Below are 17212 nucleotides of genomic sequence, written 5' to 3'. Positions count from 1 at the left end.
TCAAGACCAGCCTGGGCAACATAGTAAAACCCCGTCTCTACCAAAAAAAAAAAATTAGCCAGGCATGGTGGTGCACACTGAGGTGGGAGGATCACTGAAGCCCAAGAGGTCATGGCCGCAGTGAGCCATGGTCATGTCGCTGCACTCCAGCCTGGGTGACAGAGTGAGAACCTGTCTCAAAAAAAAAAAAAAAAAAAAATTATGCTAAATGTAATATGTGTAATCTCATTTAATCCTCGAACATTAATTTTTTTTAATTTTGAAGATGCAGAGATAGTTTCATGGAGATTAAATGGTTAGTGCCAAGTTACACAGGTAGTGAGTGTTAGATACAGGATTTCCGATTCAAAAACTTTATTTTCTTCCTACTGTTTCATAAATGTTACATTTAGAAAATTAAGAAAAGTGGACATATGAGTCCATTAAACAAATATGGCAACAATAAAACTGTACTTGTTGTGTAGTCTGGGCAGTAACAAGAAACAGAAGAAGGTGAAAGATACAGGGGACTGAGAAAGAACTGGCAAGGATCAGGAAAGACAGCACACCGTAGTGGTAAAGCGCACAGGCTCTGGATTTAGACTACCTCATTTTTAATTTCAACTCTGCCACTTACTAACTTTGTGATCAGTTACTTCTCTGCTGTGTATCCCTATCTATAAAATAAGGATAATAATAGTAACTTACAGGGTAAGTAATAAAGCTACATACTTTGCTTTTACATGTTAAGACCTATTTATTTCATCAGCATCCCCGACCTCTACCCACTGGGTGTCAGTAGCACTCCCTTTAATTCTAACAACAAGCTGGGTAAGGCCAGATTCCTTATTACCCTTGTCTACAACTCTTGACATGCTGTGTAGTGTAGAGTGTAGGGGGATAAGGATAGAAGCAGGGAGCTCCGTTAGAATGCTGTTGTGGTAATCTTGGTAAGAAATGATAGTGATTAGATTCTGGATATATTTGAAGGAAAAGCCAATAAGATTTCCTAATGGGTTGAATGTAGACTGAGAAAAAGACGTAATGAGTGGTTCCAAGAATTTTGGCCTGAGCAGGTAGAAAGAGATTTTATCAACTGAAATAGGAAAACACTAGGTGGGGTAGTTTTGGGGGAAGAAAATCAGAAATCCCGTTTTGGACATGTTAGGTTTGAGTTGTCTGTTACATCTAGCTAAAGATGTTGAGCAGGCAGTTGAATATACAAGTCTGAAATTCAAAAGAGAAGTTTAGGCTAGAGATATTAGCGTGGAAGTTGTCATTGCCTAAATCAACAGAACTTTCTACAATGATGGAAAAATGTTTATATCTATACTGTCTAATATGGTAGCCACTAGCCACATGTGGATTTTGAGCACATCAGATGTAGCTAGTGTGACTGAGGTACTGAATTTTTTTATTTTAGTTAATTTAAGTAGCCACATCTAACTAGTGGCTACTGTATTGGACAGCACAAGCTATGATAGTAAAACCATAAGACTGCATAAGATTACCAAGAGATTGAGGGTAGATCAAGACTGAACCTTGGAACTCTGCAACTGTAAAGGGATCTGAGAAATGAGAAAGCATCAAAGGAGGCAGAGAAGTAGGAGGGACCAGTGAGGTAGGGAAAAAACCTGGAGGCTTAGTGAATCCAGCTTATCAAGGAGGAAAGTGATCCTTTTGGCAAATATTTCCAATAGGTCAAGTAAGTTAAGGACTGAAAAATAACCCTTGGGGTGAGCGATATGGAGGTCTTTAGTGATCCAATAAGAACAGCTTCTGTATAGTGATAGGAAAGATATGATTAGCATAGGCTGAAGAAAGAATGAGAGGATCTTATTTATCCTGTGCTTTCTACTTTTTCCCACCTATTTTGTATTTTTTCTCCTCTTTTGCCTTCCTTTAGTTCAGATATTTTTTATCCTTCTTCTTTCCCCTCTACTAAATGTAAGGTTATACACTGCTTTCTATTAATAGTTACCTTAAAATAACAACATCAATGTGTGATATTGATCTGGACAACATAAGGACCTTTGGACATTTTAATTCCAAGACCTTCATCTGACTTTTTTTTTCCCCCTTTGGTCTGGAATTTTAATTCTTTTTTTCTTTTTGTTTTGTTTTGTTTGTTTTATTTTTTTGAGAAGAGGTCTCACTCTGTGATGACCAGGCTGGAGTGCAGTAGTGCAATCTTGGCTCACTGCAACCTCTGCCTCCCTGGTTCAAGCGATTTTCCCACCACAGCCTCCCAAGAAGCTGGAATTACAGGTGCCCACCACCACGCCTGGCTAATTTTTATATTTTTAGTAGAGACGGTGTTTCACCATGTTAGCCATGCAGGTCTCAAACTCCTGACCTCAAGTGATCCGCCCACCTCGACCCCCCAAAGTGTTGGGATTACAGATGTGAGCCACCGTGCCCAGCCCTACTTATTTTTTTCAAACCCTATAATATTTATTCCTTACATTCATTAAATTTCATAAATCTGTAGATAGGTACCTTTAATGATCAGCCATTATCTCTACAGATATTACTTCTGTCTTCTTTCTTTCTGATTCTCCAATTACATGCTTGTTAGACCTTCTCATTCTATCTTCCATGTTTCTTAAACACCTTCCACATTTTCTGCCTTTATTTTTCTCTCTCTGCCACATTCTAGGTAGTTTCTTCTGACTTATCTTCTGTGTTATTAATTTTCTCTTCAACTTTTAAACTCATTCATTGAGTGTTGAATTTTGGCTCTTGAATTTTTTTTTTCCTAAAAATTCACTCTGGTCCTTATTTAAACATACTAAGTCACTTTTTGAAAATGTCTACTTTTTCTGTTATTTATTTAAACATAGGAAATATTATTGTTTTATATTTTTCTTCTGTTGATTTTTATAGTTGAAGTTCTCATGGGTCTGTTTCTGCTTTTGTTTCTTGTTCTCACTCATAGTACTTTATTTCCTGCTATGCTAGGTTATTTTTGACTCACTGTTTGTTGTCCTTAAATGATTGTTAGCAGGACTTCTTTAAGGCCTACGATGAAGGTGTGTCTTCACAGGAAAGATTTACATTTGCTTCTATTGGTTACCTAGAAGTAAGTGCTACCAAGCAGGTTAATCTTAAATTACATTCATAGCTTTCAGTGTTCCTTGCAAATTCTCATGAGGTGCAGTTTATGGTAGTAAATTATCAGTTTATGGTAATAAAAAAGCTCATACACACATATGCTGTGGTCAGTAGTTTGGGGTGTTTTTTTAATTTATTTTTTTGAGATGGAGTCTCGCTCTATTGCCCAGGCTGAAGTACAGTGGTGCGATCTTGGCTCACTGCAACCTCCACCTCCTGGGTTCAAGCTATTCTCCTGCCTCAGCCTGCCGAGTAACTGGGATTACAGGAGCATGCCACCATACCTGGCTATTTTTCTATATTTTTGGTAGAGATAGAGTTTCACCATGTAGGCCATACTGGTTTTAAACTCCTGAACTCAAGTGACCCACCCACCTTGGCTTCCCAAAGTGCTGAGATTACAGGCATGAGCCACCCCACCCGGCCAGTTTGTTTGGGTTTTTGTCATTTTTTGTTTGTTTGTTTTGAGACAGGGTCTCACTCCGTCACCCAGGTGGCTGGAGTGCAGTGGCACAATCATAGCTTACTATAGCTTCCAAATCCTGGGTTTAAGCAATCCTCCCACTTCAGCCTCAGCCTCCAAAGTAGCTGAGACTACAGGCATGTGCCACCACCCCCGACTACTTTTGTCTGTTTTTTAGTGGGGATGAGGTTGTGCCATTTTTGCCCAGGCTCATCTCAAACTCCCAGCCTCAAGCAATCTACCTCAGCCTCTCAAAATGCTGGGATTATAGGTGTGAGACACTATAGCCTCTGGTCCATTTTAAGAAGACTTCTTTGTAGTTCCCTTATGAGGGAATAAGCTAAAGATTTTAAAAGTATTTTATTCAGTATTTTTAGTTTTTTTCCTGCAGGAAAAATTAGTCCAAATAGCCTAATCTGTTTTATTACTGAAAATGAATTGCCCCACTTATTTTTTAGTAAGCTGAAAAATAAGAAATAACTCCATTTAAGGTTAGCAAGTTTCTGATACATATTTCAGGCATATACCTCATTAAGATATCTTCAGCAAATTCCAGTATTTTTCCAGTTTCTTATTCATGAATATTTATGAGTTATGGATAATAAAATATTTTAAAATTAAACTAAATTATTTATCTTCTTTGTGTAGGACTAACTTCTTCAGTGCTTAGAGTGTGAGAAAAATGGCAAATATGAATAGTGATTCTAGGCATCTTGGCACCTCTAAGGTAGATCATGAAAGAGATCCTGGACCTATGAATATCCAGTTTGAGCCGTCAGATCTAAGATCCAAAAGGTAAGCATTTAAAATAAAACACTTATTTCATAATTAGAGTCTTTAATGATTAAAATACATCTAATTATAACCAAACATGTATAGATTTGATTATAAAATATCTGATTTCTTACAGGATTTGTGTGTGTACATGTGGAGAGAAGTAAATAGGAATACTATATACTGGTTTATATTTGATTTTTTTTTTTCCCCACTAAACTCAACATCTCTGTTGGGGGAGGGGTTGTGGTAACTTTACAAAGTAAGATACGTTAATATAATTCATTTAACAAATATGTATTGATTACCCACTTTGTGCAAGGTAATATGCTAAGTGCTCAAGGTAGAAGAGTAAAAGTAGTAGAAAATCTTTACCTTCATCGAGGTAAAATTTCAGAAGATGGTTTAAAATAATTTGAGTTTAAATTTTATTTCATTGTATACCTGTAAAACCCAAAAGAATCCATGAAAAAATTATAAACAGTAAGAGAATTCAATAAAGTAGCTGCTTACAAAACAGGCAAAAATAAATAGACTGCCAATGAGAAAATGGAAGAAAAAATAAAATACATAGAAATGGTCTTATCATGAATGTGTAAAATCTACATGAGAGAAACTAAAATGCTTCTGACATAAAATGAGATTTAGAGTATTTCATAAAATCTGAGATGCTACTGATTATAAATTGCATTTTAAAAAAAATTTAACACTAAGGAAAACTGCTGCCCATACCTCTGATGCAATAACCTCTTAGGACTTAGAGTTTTTGTTTTGTATTTACTGAAAGAACTCTTGGGCCACGCACGGTGTCTCATGCCTGTAATCCCAACACTTTGGGAGGCTGAGGTGGGTGGATCACTTGAGACCAAGAGTTCAAGACTAGCCTGGCCAACATGGCAAAACCCCGTATCTACTAAAAGTGCACAAATTAGCTGGGTGTGGTGGTGCATACCTGTAATCCCAGCTATTTGGGAGACTGAGGTATGATAATCACTTGAACCTGAGAGGCAGAGGTTGTAGTGAGCCAAGATCGTACCACTGCACTCCAGCCTGGTAACAGAGCAAGACTCTGTCAGGAAAGGAAAGGGGAAAGGGAAAAGGGAGAACTTTTGGACTTATGTGATATTTTATCCTATATTTCTTATGCAGTTATAAAAATGAAAATAGAAACAAAGTATATTGATTAAGGTATTACTGACACCTCACATTTAGAATATGATTCTTCTGAATTATTTTTTGATGTAAAGTCATCAAAATAGGTGTTTTCCCCACATACACACAGAATTGTCCTTAGTGCCATTAAGAACCCTGGTGCTGTAACATTTCCTGAAAAGATTTTCTTCCAGGTCACTGACATTTAAGTTCTGATGCTTGCACTTTCCTGATCTTACCAGAAGATGTCACAAAAGGTTTTCTAACAACAACATGACCCATCTATCTTCCTCAGATGGTCTTTTAATGGTTTGTCTAACGTGACGAGGGATGGCAGTTACCTGTCATGCCATCAGGAATAACTACTATTATATTGTCACTTGCTGACAGTGATTTTTTTTTTTTTTTTTTTTTGAGACAGAGTCTTGCTCTGTAGCCTGCACTGTAATGTGGTGCAATCATGGCTTGCTGTAGCCTTGATCTCCTGGGCTCAAACAATCCTTCCACTTCAGCCTCCTGAGTAGCTGGGACTACAGGTGGGTACCACTATGCCCAGCTAATTTTTTAGAAATTTTATTTTGTAGAGCTGGGTGCGGTGGCTCAAGCCTGTAATCCCAGCACTTTGGGAGGCCGAGACGGGCGGATCACGAGGTCAGGAGATCGAGACCATCCTGGCTAACACGGTGAAACCCCGTCTCTACTAAAAATACAAAAAACTAGCTGGGCGAAGTGGCGGGCGCCTGTAGTCCCAGCTACTCGGGAGGCTGAGGCAGGAGAATGGCCTAAACCCGGGAGGCGGAGCTTGCAGTGAGCTGAGATCCGGCCACTGTACTCCAGCCTGGGCGGCAGAGCGAGACTCCGTCTCAAAAAAAAAAAAGAAAAAAAGAAATTTTATTTTGTAGAGAAGGGGTCTTGCTATGTTACCGGGGTGGTCTTGAACTCCTGGGCTCAAGCAATTTGTCCATCTCAGCTTCCCAAGTAGCTGGGACTACAGGCGCACACCACTGCACCAGGCTAATTTTTACATTTATTTTTTGCGGACATGGCATCTCACTTCATTGACTGGGCTGGTCTTGAACTCGTGGGCTCAAGCAAGCCTCCCACCTTAGCCTCCCAAAGTGTTCGGATTACAGGTGTGAGTCACCACGCCTGACTCTGGCAGTGATGAAAAGGTGTTCTAGATTATGAGATTCATCCTTACTTAGAAGTGTTTAAATGTGTATATTAGAATCAGTAAAATATGATATAATAAAAATAATAAAATGAGGCATATTCTGCTCTCATTGGGAAGACTCTGAAGATGTCATAGTCTTCAAATTTTCATCCATAAATTTAATGTGATTTTCCCCCTAAAATGCCAGCAGCCTATTCCAAAGTTTATATGGATCAGTAATTTCACTTCTAAGCATTAATTCACTTTGTCAAAAATGATATGTGCACAAGGTAGTATAATGCAGTATTTTTCATAATAGTAAAGATTAAAAGCAATCAAAATTTCTTTTCTTACAGGATTGGATAAATAAGTTGTGGCACATTTATACAATGGAATATTTTTCCTCTATTAAAAAGAAGGAGGTGGCTTTATTACATGTCAAAATGGAACAAGTCTTCAACATATTTTGTTAAGTGAAAAACTGAAGTAGAGAGCAGTATGTATAGCATGCCACCATTTGGGTAAAAATAAATTAATATAATATGTATAAATGAAATTTTGAGTAGTAAATAGGAAACTGTAAGATGGTTGCCCCCTCAGAGGGAAACTGAGTGCTTTAGGCGGGATGGTGTGGCAGATACTGTAAGGTAGACACTCAATAATTGTTCAGCAACCCTACCTATTCGTTAATGTCAACAGAATCCTTATTTTTTTGAGTCACAATGGGTCTTCATCCCAGAGATGAAAGATGGTTGGTGTAAGCTAATCTTGATAATCCTATTTTCATTCCCACATACTTAATTTTTCAGTGTTTCTTGCAACTAGAAGTGGAAATGTGAAATTTATCACGAGAAATTTATCACTGTCATTTATAGTGGCCATCGGAAAAGATAATGAAATAAAAATTTCGATTCTTATATATTCCAATGTCAGTAAATATAAGCACTAATGAATGCTGACTTGAATGCTCAGGGTTTTCTTGAAACTTCTAAGTTCTATGATAAATAATTGACCACTGTGACAACAGAACATAAGTCATTAAAGTGCATTCCATTACAGTAAGTTGGCAGGAGTTCAAACAGTTCTCCGTAAATTTGTTCGACTGGGTAGATTAAATGGCAATATATTTTCTGTAATGAAACTTGTTGAAATGAGAGGGAATCAGCTATTTACAATCATGGCATAACTACCTAGGTAAGCATGTTTTAAGAAAGGCAAATACAGAGACTTAACAGTACTAAATGCTAATTTGCTTGTGGAATAATTTGTTTAGGAAAACAAACTAATGAAAAAAAAATGTGAGCACCTTAAAACATTGTTATTTTTGTTAAAATATGGATTACTTCACGTTACATATATAAATAAAACTCATCTACACTGAGGGAAAATTATCTTCCATTTGAAGAACCAGATTAGGACAACTTCCCAAAACTGTAGTCATTTTAGAGTTACCTTATGACTTTGGCAATATCTTCAGTAGTACCTGTATGATATAAGTGAATGTTTCTTCAAAAATCTACTTTTTAAAATTAGGGTTAATTTAGCCTCAACACAGATTTATAAAACGATGGATTTGAAGTGTTGTTTATGCTTTTTTTCTAATACACATTGCATTAAATACAAACTAGTTTAAATACCCTTTATTCTTATGCTACTTACAATCGTTTTATATACTACTATACTTTGAGAAACTGTCTTTGGCTGTCAGAGTATGTCAAGTATATATTTAGATTACTTATCCTCAGTTTAGCTTGTGGTTTTATATCTCTTCCACTAGGTGGCAATAAAATCACATAATTTTAATAACTGCTTTGGACTGAAAGTATGATGGTTCTGCTTATCCTTTTAGTGGAACTGGGGTGTAACTAAACTTACGTGGAGGAAGAAGCTTGTTGTTACAGAGGAACAATATATGTCAAATCATTTGGGGTCTTTTTCAAACTATGCAGGCCTACTTTTTATTCTGCATACCTCCCCTCCCCCACCAATTTTCCCCCTGGTTTGGGGTGGAATAAGGAATGTGAGTGGAGGGACAGAAAGGTTTAGAAGTCTCCTATCCTGATATATGTGCTACATTCCATTAGCAAACACCAGTCTAAGAGGTTATTTTCCTGTTTTTCCCAGACTTTCTGGTAGCCAAAGATAGAACCTGATTTTCAGTATTGCTTGATATTGCTGCATATTCAGGATTGCTGCTGCTCTCAGACTATGCCCTGGGGAAGTTGACCATCCAGTTAGCCTACACACAGATTGTGAAATAGTTAATTTGTTTTTGAGCTTCTCCTGTTTTTCAGTCTTCTCTATCTCTGTTTCCTCTTCTTCCATTTTCCCCAGGGCCTAGGGATTTCATATCCTTCTCTTTATGCCCAGTATTACCCAGGGCAGGAATTCACTCAGACTTAACCCCTTAGGCAATTCTTTGTAAACCATATTATTCTTCTGGCCCTTATTCACCAATACTTATCTGTCCTATTCCTGCCAGGGTTCTGTTGTCAGCTTGGTATTGTAATGGAAAACAATTGGATGTATCAGAGACCTAGTCTATTACATTTCCATGGCTATTTGCATTTTAACATGGAGAATCCGGTAAATATGAAATCCTAACCAAAAGTTTCAAGATTTTTCTAACTGAGAACATTTCAGGTGTTCTGATAAGCCAGTGGATACAGGCAGCATCCCTACTGCCCTTCAAACAACCTAGGTATGCTGCGGCACTCTTTTTTAGAATGTCTTCTAGTGTGTACATCTGTAAATTGGTCTTTCTGTCTCACCTGTCACTAATACTGTCACTGTAGAGCAGCCTAAATTGACTCTTTGTGGTAATTGAGGTCTTAGGAGAGAGGAAGAAGGAAAAATATATAAGGACAAAGAATTTGAGAGAATAAAAGGATTCTGATGGGATTGGAAATAAGACCCAGTCTAACAAGTTTATATTTAGATTTAAGACATCTCTAACTCCACATCTCAGATTGTCCTCTTAGCACTTAACAAAAAGACAGTTCCTTTGGGGAATCTAGTACATCTAGTAAAAGGATATTTACTAAGGCAAAGTGAAGAGTTTATCTATTAATAGGTAAGGGTAGATAGATGCTGGCCCAGTGACAGTGATTGGAAGTAATTGAGGCTTGGTGGTTTCATAGCTGGGATTATACAGATGTTCAACAAAAGACAGAAAAGTAGTTTTCCCAGGAGGGGTGGTTTCTAGAGCCGCATAAATTATATTTTGAGGAACTTGACATCAGTGTTAAACAGATAGACTAGGACCTTGGTCATTCATCAGTGGCTAGTGCTGATGGTCAACTTGCTAGTTGTATTACTTTTATACCCTTCTCCATCCTCTTTCCCTTCCATTCTCTCACACTTGGGCCCCCCTCTGTTCTCTCCAACTTTCCACTGTTACTTTTCCTCAAAGGAACTGTCTAAACACTTGAAGAGTGTTTAGCAAATCCTGACCTTAGAGTCAGGGATGCCTTAAATCTAAATACAGGCAAGACACAGTGGCTTACACCTGTAATCCCAGCACATTGGGAGGTTGAGGCAGGTGGATTGCTTGAGGCCAGAAGTTTGAGACCAGCCTGGGCAACATAGCGAGACCTATGCAAAACTTAGCAAATCTCTACCAAAAAAAAAAAAAAAAAATCTAAATACAAACTTTGTTAGACTGGGATCTTATTCCTAGTCCCATTAGAATCCTTTTTTCCCTTCATATTCATTGTCCTTATATATTTTTCTTTCTTCCTCTCTTTTCAGATAGTTTTGTTTACTTAATTGCCCTTTTGTATCCATAACTGCTTGCCTAAGTGGCTTCTTTCTTTCCTAGATCATTCTGTTCTAATTGATTTTACTATTTGTTTACTTGCCTGGAAGCTGGTCTTGCTTTATCATCTTTTCTCCTTCTCTCCTTATTATTATGATGCTCCTCCACTTATTTTGGGGTGTTCCTGATAAACCCATCGTAAGCCAAAATATCCTAAGTTGAAAATGCATTTAATACCCAGATAAAACCATCATAAAGTAAAAAAATCTTAAGTTGAACTGCTGTAAGTTGGGGACTGTATTAGAGAAGCCTGAAGAAAGAGGGACCCTCATTGGGTTTGACTGGTACTCTTTAGGGCCAAATCAAAAGTGTGGGTTTTTTGGAGGAAATAATATGAAGGGATGGGCTAGCATTGTTCTCTGTTTGCTCAATATTGTAACACATCCAATATTGTAACACATATATATTTAGTCAAAAACGTTTTAGTGCAATAGTATAATCATACTGTAAAAGCAGTGAAACCAATTGCAAGTATATAACAAGAGATTTGAAACTTCTTTTAACAAACAGACTTAAAACCTAATATTATTGAATTGATGGAGGCACATGAAAAGCAAGGGTCTTGTTACAGCTCAGTGACTGACTATAGGCCAAATATAAGGAATTTGTGTAAAAATTACACATGGAGATTATGCATCTTTGGCTTGCCTGATATTTTTTTTAGTCTCATTCTGAAATTGTTCCCGAAGTCTATTACTTTTCTATGCCTTCTTTTAGTATTTCTTCTTTCAATCTGTTCTCTCTTCCCTTGTCACAAGATACTTTTTCCAAGTTCTCTTAAGTATTAGAAGATAAATGAATGCCTCAACATTTTAAGTTAGGAGATATGTTTTCTATAAAATAATATTGGGAATTGTTTTGGTGCTATACTTATAAAAAGGCCTGCTTCATTTGCAAGAACATCATGCTTCCATATTTTTTCTACTTCAGTAGTTTATAGTTTATCTTGGTATATTATCACTACTTCAACTAAGGTTATTTTTATCCTTGTTTACTGTATACAGATCTGACCTGATATTACTTATTCTAACACTAGCTTTTTAAAATAACAGTAGTTTTTATTTATGTCTATCAAAACTTCTGCTTTTTTATTTACCTATACTTCATATACAGAATGGCTTCTAGTTTTACTTCTCTTAAATTGTCTTATTAATTTCAAATAGAGGCAAGCATTGGTCTTCTTTATTATGTCTTTGACTGTAGCTATGCCTGGGAATTTACATATTAAAATACAATTTCATTATGTTACTTTCATTTGTTTCTGTTTTATATTATAGTAGGAGTTATTTTTATTTTTTAATAATTATGCCTCTAGGTAGTTATGTATTTTCTATTTTATTAAGGCTAGTAAATGGGGTATTAAAAATAATTGCTTAAAGAGGTCATGCCCTCGGGCCGGGCATGGTGGCTCACACCTGTAATCCCAGCACTTTGGGAGGCAGAGGCAGGCAGATCACGAGGTCAGGAGATCGAGACTATCCTGGCTAACACGGTGAAACCCCGTCTCTACTAAAAATACAAAAAAATTAGCCGGGCGTGGTGGCGGGCGCCTGTAGTCCCATCTACTCAGGAGGCTGAGGCAGGAGAATGGCGTGAACCTGGGAGGCAGAGCTTGCAGTGAGCTAAGATCAGGTCACTGCACTCCAGCCTGGGCAACAGAGAGAGACTCTGTCTCAAAAAAAAAAAAAAAAAGAGATCATACCCTCATTCATACATTGCTGGTGGGATTGAAACATGGTACAAAGACAAGGATGCCCTCCCTCACTACTCCTATTCAACATGGTATGGAAGTTCTGGCCAGAGCAATCAGGCAAGAGAAAGAAATAAAGGTCATTCAAATAGGAAGAGAGGAAGTCAAACTATCCCTGTTTGCAGATGACATGATCCTATATCTAAAAAACCCTATCATCTCAGCCCAAAAGCTTCTTAAGCTGATAAGCAACTTCAACAAAGTCTCAGGATACAATATCAATGTGCAAAAATTGCTAGTATTCCTATACACCAACAACAGTCAAGCCAAGAGCCAAATCTCGAATGAACTCCCATTCACAGTTGCTACAAAAAAATACAATACCAGCCGGTGCAGTGGCTCACGCCTGTAATCCCAGCACTGTGGGAAGCCAAGGCGGACAGATCACAAGATCAGGAGATTGAGACCATCCTGGCTAACATAGTGAAACATCGTCTCTGCTAAAAATATAAAAAATTAGCCGGACATGGTGGCACGCACCTCTAGTCCCAGCTACTCAAGAGGCTGAGGCAGGAGAATCACTTGAACCCAAGAGGTGGAGGTTGCAGTGAGCCAAGATCATGCCACTGCACTCCAGCCTGGGCGACAGTGAGACTCCATCTCAAAATAATAAAATAAAATAAAATAAAATAAAATACCTAGGAATACAGCTAACAAGGGAAGTGAAAGATCTCTACAAGGAGAACTACAAACCACTGCTTAAAGAAATCAGAGATGACACAAATGGAAAAGCATTCCATGCTCATAGATAGGAAGAACCAATATTATTAAAATGGTCATACTGCCCAAAGCAATTTATGGATTCAATGCTATTTCCATTAAACTATCATTGACATTCTTCACAGAACTAGAAAAAACTTTAAAAAATACATATGGAGCCAAAAAAAAGCCCGAATAGCCAAGGCAGTCTTAAGCAAAAAAAAAAAAAAACAAAGCTGGAGGCATCATGCAATCCAACTTCAAATTATATTATAGGAGTACAGTAACTAAAACAGCATGGTACTGATATAAGAACAGACACATAGACCAATGGAACAGGATAGAGAACCCAGAAATAAGACCGTACACCTACAACTATCTGATCTTCAACAAACCTGACAAAAACAAGCAATGGGGAAATATTCCCTATTGAATAAATGGTGCTGGGATAACTGAGTAGCCATTTACAGAAAATTGAAACTGGACCCTTTCCTTAACCATACACAAAAATTAAGATGGATTAAAGACTTAAATATAAAACCTAAAACTATAAAAACCCTGGAAGACAACCTAGGCAGTACCTTTCAGGACATAGGCACAGGCAAAGATTTCATGACAAAGATGCCAAAAAAATTGCCAAAAAGCAAAAATTGACAAATGGGACCTAATGAAACTAGAGCTTCTGCACAGCAAAAGAAACTATCAATAGAGTAAACAGACAACCTACAGAGTGGAAGAAAACTATATATCTGACAAAGGTCTAATAGCCAGCAACTATAAGGAACTTAAACAAATTTACAAGAAAAAAACAACCCCATTAAAAAGTGGGCAAAGAAATGAATAGGCAGACACTTCTGAAAAGAAGACATATATGCAGCCAACAAGCATATAAAAAAAGTTCAACATCACTAATCATTAGAGAAATGCAAATCAAAACCACAATGAGATACCATCTCACACCACTCAGAATGGTTATTATTAAAAAGGTAAAAGGAACAGATGCCAGTGAGGTTCTGGAGAAAAAGGAAGGCTTATACATTGTTGGTGGGAGTGTAAATTAGTTGAGCCATTACGGAAGATAGTGTGGCGATTCCTCAAAGACCTGAAGACAGAAATACCATTCGACCCAGCAATCCCATTACTGGGTATATACCCAACGGAATATAGTTATATTATAAAGATACGTGTACACATACATTCACTGCAACACTATTTACAATAGCAAAGACATGGAATCAACCAAAAAGCCCATCAATGATAGACTGGATAAGGAAAATGTGATACATACATACCATTCAACGCTATGCAGCCATAAAAAAGAATGAGATCATGTCCTTTGCAGGGACATGGATGAAGCTAGAGGCTGTTACCCTTAGCAAACTGACAGAGGAAGAGAAAACCAAATACCACATGTACTCACTTACAAGTGGGAGCTAAATATTAAGAACACATGGACACATAGAGGGAAACAACACACACTGGGGCTTATGGGAGGGTGGAGGGTGGGAGGAGGGAGAGGATCAGGAAAAATAGCTGATGGATACTAGGCTTAATGCGTGGGTGATGAAATAATCTGTACAACAAACCCCCATCACACATGTTTGCCTATGTACATAGGCACATCCTGCACGTGTACCCCTGAACTTAAAAGTTAAAAAAAAAAAATGGTACAGCCATTTTTGAAAACAGTTTGATAGCTCCTCAGAATGTTAAATACAGAGCTATCATATGACCTAGCAATTCTACTTCTGGGTATCTTTCCAGAGAATTAAAAACATATGTCTACACAAATACTTGTAAACAAATGTTCCTAACATTCATAATGGTCAAAGTGGAAACAACTCAAATGTCCATCAACTGATAAACAACAATATGTATCAACCTGAAGACATTATGCTGTGTGAAAGAAGTCACACAAGACTACATATTGTATGATTCCATTTATATAAACTTTCTAAATTCGGTAAAGTCATAGAAACAGAAAGCAGATTAATAGTTTCCAGGGACTGGGGAAAGGGGAAAATGGAGTCTGGGACTTCTTTTGGGATGGTAAAAATGTTCTAAAATGGATTATGGTGATGGCTGTACAGTCATCAATCTGTGAATGACAGATTAAGGAATTTGGGCTGACCAAGTTATTGAGAATAACTAGAAAAGCTGACAAAATGTTTTTAAAAATATGCTTGAAGACATACGACAACTAATAAGACAATGTAGAATACCAAGGTCTAAATCAGGAAGAAGACAAAGCCAGAAAGGAGAGCCTAGCGTTTCCTCAAGAATATCTGCCAATTCCAGTGTATTAGCTGAGAGGCTTAAAATAGAGCCTTTGGCCAGGCGTGGTGGCTCACATCTGTAATCCCAGCACCTTGGGAGGCTGAGGCAGGTGACTCATCTGAGGTCAGGAGTTCGAGACCAGTCTGGCCAACATGGTGAAACCCTGTCTCTACTAAAAATACAAAACTTAGCTGGGCGTGGTGGCAGGCACCTGTAATCCCAGCTACTCAGGAGGCTGAGGCAGGAGAATTGCTTGAACCTCGGAGGTAGAGACTGCAGTGAGCTGAGATCTCACCACTGCACTCCAGCCTGGGTGACAGAGCGAGACTCCATCTCAGAAAAGCAAACAAACACAACAACAACAACAACAACAACAACAAAAACCAGAGCCTTTGCCAGCCTACAGGGCTAGAGGAAGAAAATTTGGATTCCAGGGCCCACTAAGACAGACTTCAAATAAACTTTAGGTTGGAAGCCCAAAGGGCTATAGCCTAGAAATGTGAGTGAATTTGAAATAGAATGACCTTCTTTCAGGAACCAAAGGCCAACTTCAACTCATCTCAATTCCCTAAACTGGGTTAAGGTGATCTAGGATTGCTCCTGTCTCAAACTGACTTCCCAAAGCCAATATAAACTCTTTCTAAAGAAAATATCTTAGGTTTCAAGTCATTCGTACAGTTTTTTTATATAGAATGTCAGGAACTTGCTAAAAACTTGCCAAGCATAAGAGAAACCAGGACAAGATGATTGGAAATTAAGAGACTCAATACACAATAGAAAGAGACTCACAGGTGATCCAGATAATGGAGTTATCAGGAACAGACTTTTAAAGCACTGTCTTTAACATGTTCAAGGAAATTAAAATAAGACAGAGAATTTGGCAGTGACTAGAAATAAATATGAAAAAAAGTAAATTTGTGGAAAAAAATTTTTTTGAAGAATCAAATAGAAATTCTGTAATTACAGTACCCAGATTAAGAAATCAGTGACAATAATGAGTGTTAACTAGAATGTGGAACAATGGGAGTGCTCATATAGTACTAGAGTAAGTATCAGTTGAGTCATTTTGGAAATGAGTTTGTAATTATCTGCTACCATTGAGTATACACCAAGTTTATAATCAGTAAAAATGTATGCACATTGCACAAAGGTCCCTTTGTAAGGGACATGTAAGAGAATATAAATTAGAATTGATTTATAAGAGCTCCAAAGAAACCCAGATATCCCTCAGGAATGGATAAGTAAATTGTTGTGTTTTTATATAATGGAATGTTATACAGCTATGAACATGAACAGACTATAGCTACATTCAGAATATGGGTGAATGCCACAAAGATAATGTTGGCAAAAGAAGCCAGACAGAAAAATATATATTGTATTATTCTACTTTATGAGAAGTTTGAAAGCAAATGAAACTAATTTCATACATGTGTGCACATATATGTGTCTAGAAAATGCACTAAAATGTTAACAGTGGTTATTTCTGATAGGTGATTTTATTTTCTTCAATAACTTCTTGATTATCTTAAATGTAGACAATGTGCTACATTTCTAATGAGAACAAAGTTATTCCGAAAATAAGGCATTCCTATAACTTAGGATAAAAATGGTATATACAAAATGAAAAACTCATTTTCTTAAAACCTTGTTTAAATTACCTTGGTAGTCTCAACTACTCAGGAGGCTAAAGCAAGAGGATTCCTTGAGCCGAGGAGTTTGAGGCCACAGTGCACTATGATCATGCCTGTGAATAGCCACCGCACTCCAACCTGGGCAACATCATGAGAACTCATCTGTAAAACAAACCAAAAAATCTTTTGGTATATTTACTGTATTTACTCCTAGCCTTCTTTTCTATGATGTTTTTAGATGAGATCACATAGTATATATAATTTATCGTGCTGCCTTTTCATTTTAAATTTATATTACATGCTATCGTTACTTCTGCCAGTTATTCCCTAGTTGTCTGCCAGCCTCCTTCCCTCTCTTCTCTTCTTCCCCACCTCCCTGCCATTTTTCTTCCCTCCCTCCCTC

The 17212-nt window shown here is 37.4% G+C and overlaps 1 protein-coding gene across 5 annotated transcripts in view; it reads left to right on the top strand.

The window, feature by feature from the left end:
* SLC38A9 (solute carrier family 38 member 9) overlaps positions 1-17212 on the top strand; it is an 87861-nt gene that overhangs the window by 10085 nt on the left and 60564 nt on the right. For all 5 annotated transcript variants that reach the window (XR_001445296.3, XR_001445295.3, XM_078004081.1 and 2 more), the window contains 1 exon segment: positions 4205-4351. Coding sequence is in view for 2 of the 5 variants with exons in the window: in XM_015140034.3 (XP_014995520.1) it covers positions 4239-4351 (113 nt within the window). In the remaining 3 variants the exon portion in view is untranslated.

This window comes from Macaca mulatta, chromosome 6 (assembly GCF_049350105.2).
Source record: "Macaca mulatta isolate MMU2019108-1 chromosome 6, T2T-MMU8v2.0, whole genome shotgun sequence".
Taxonomy (NCBI): domain Eukaryota; kingdom Metazoa; phylum Chordata; class Mammalia; order Primates; family Cercopithecidae; genus Macaca; species Macaca mulatta.
The sequence above is the reverse complement of the archived record's forward strand: the minus strand, read 5'-3'. Positions and strand labels throughout refer to the sequence as shown.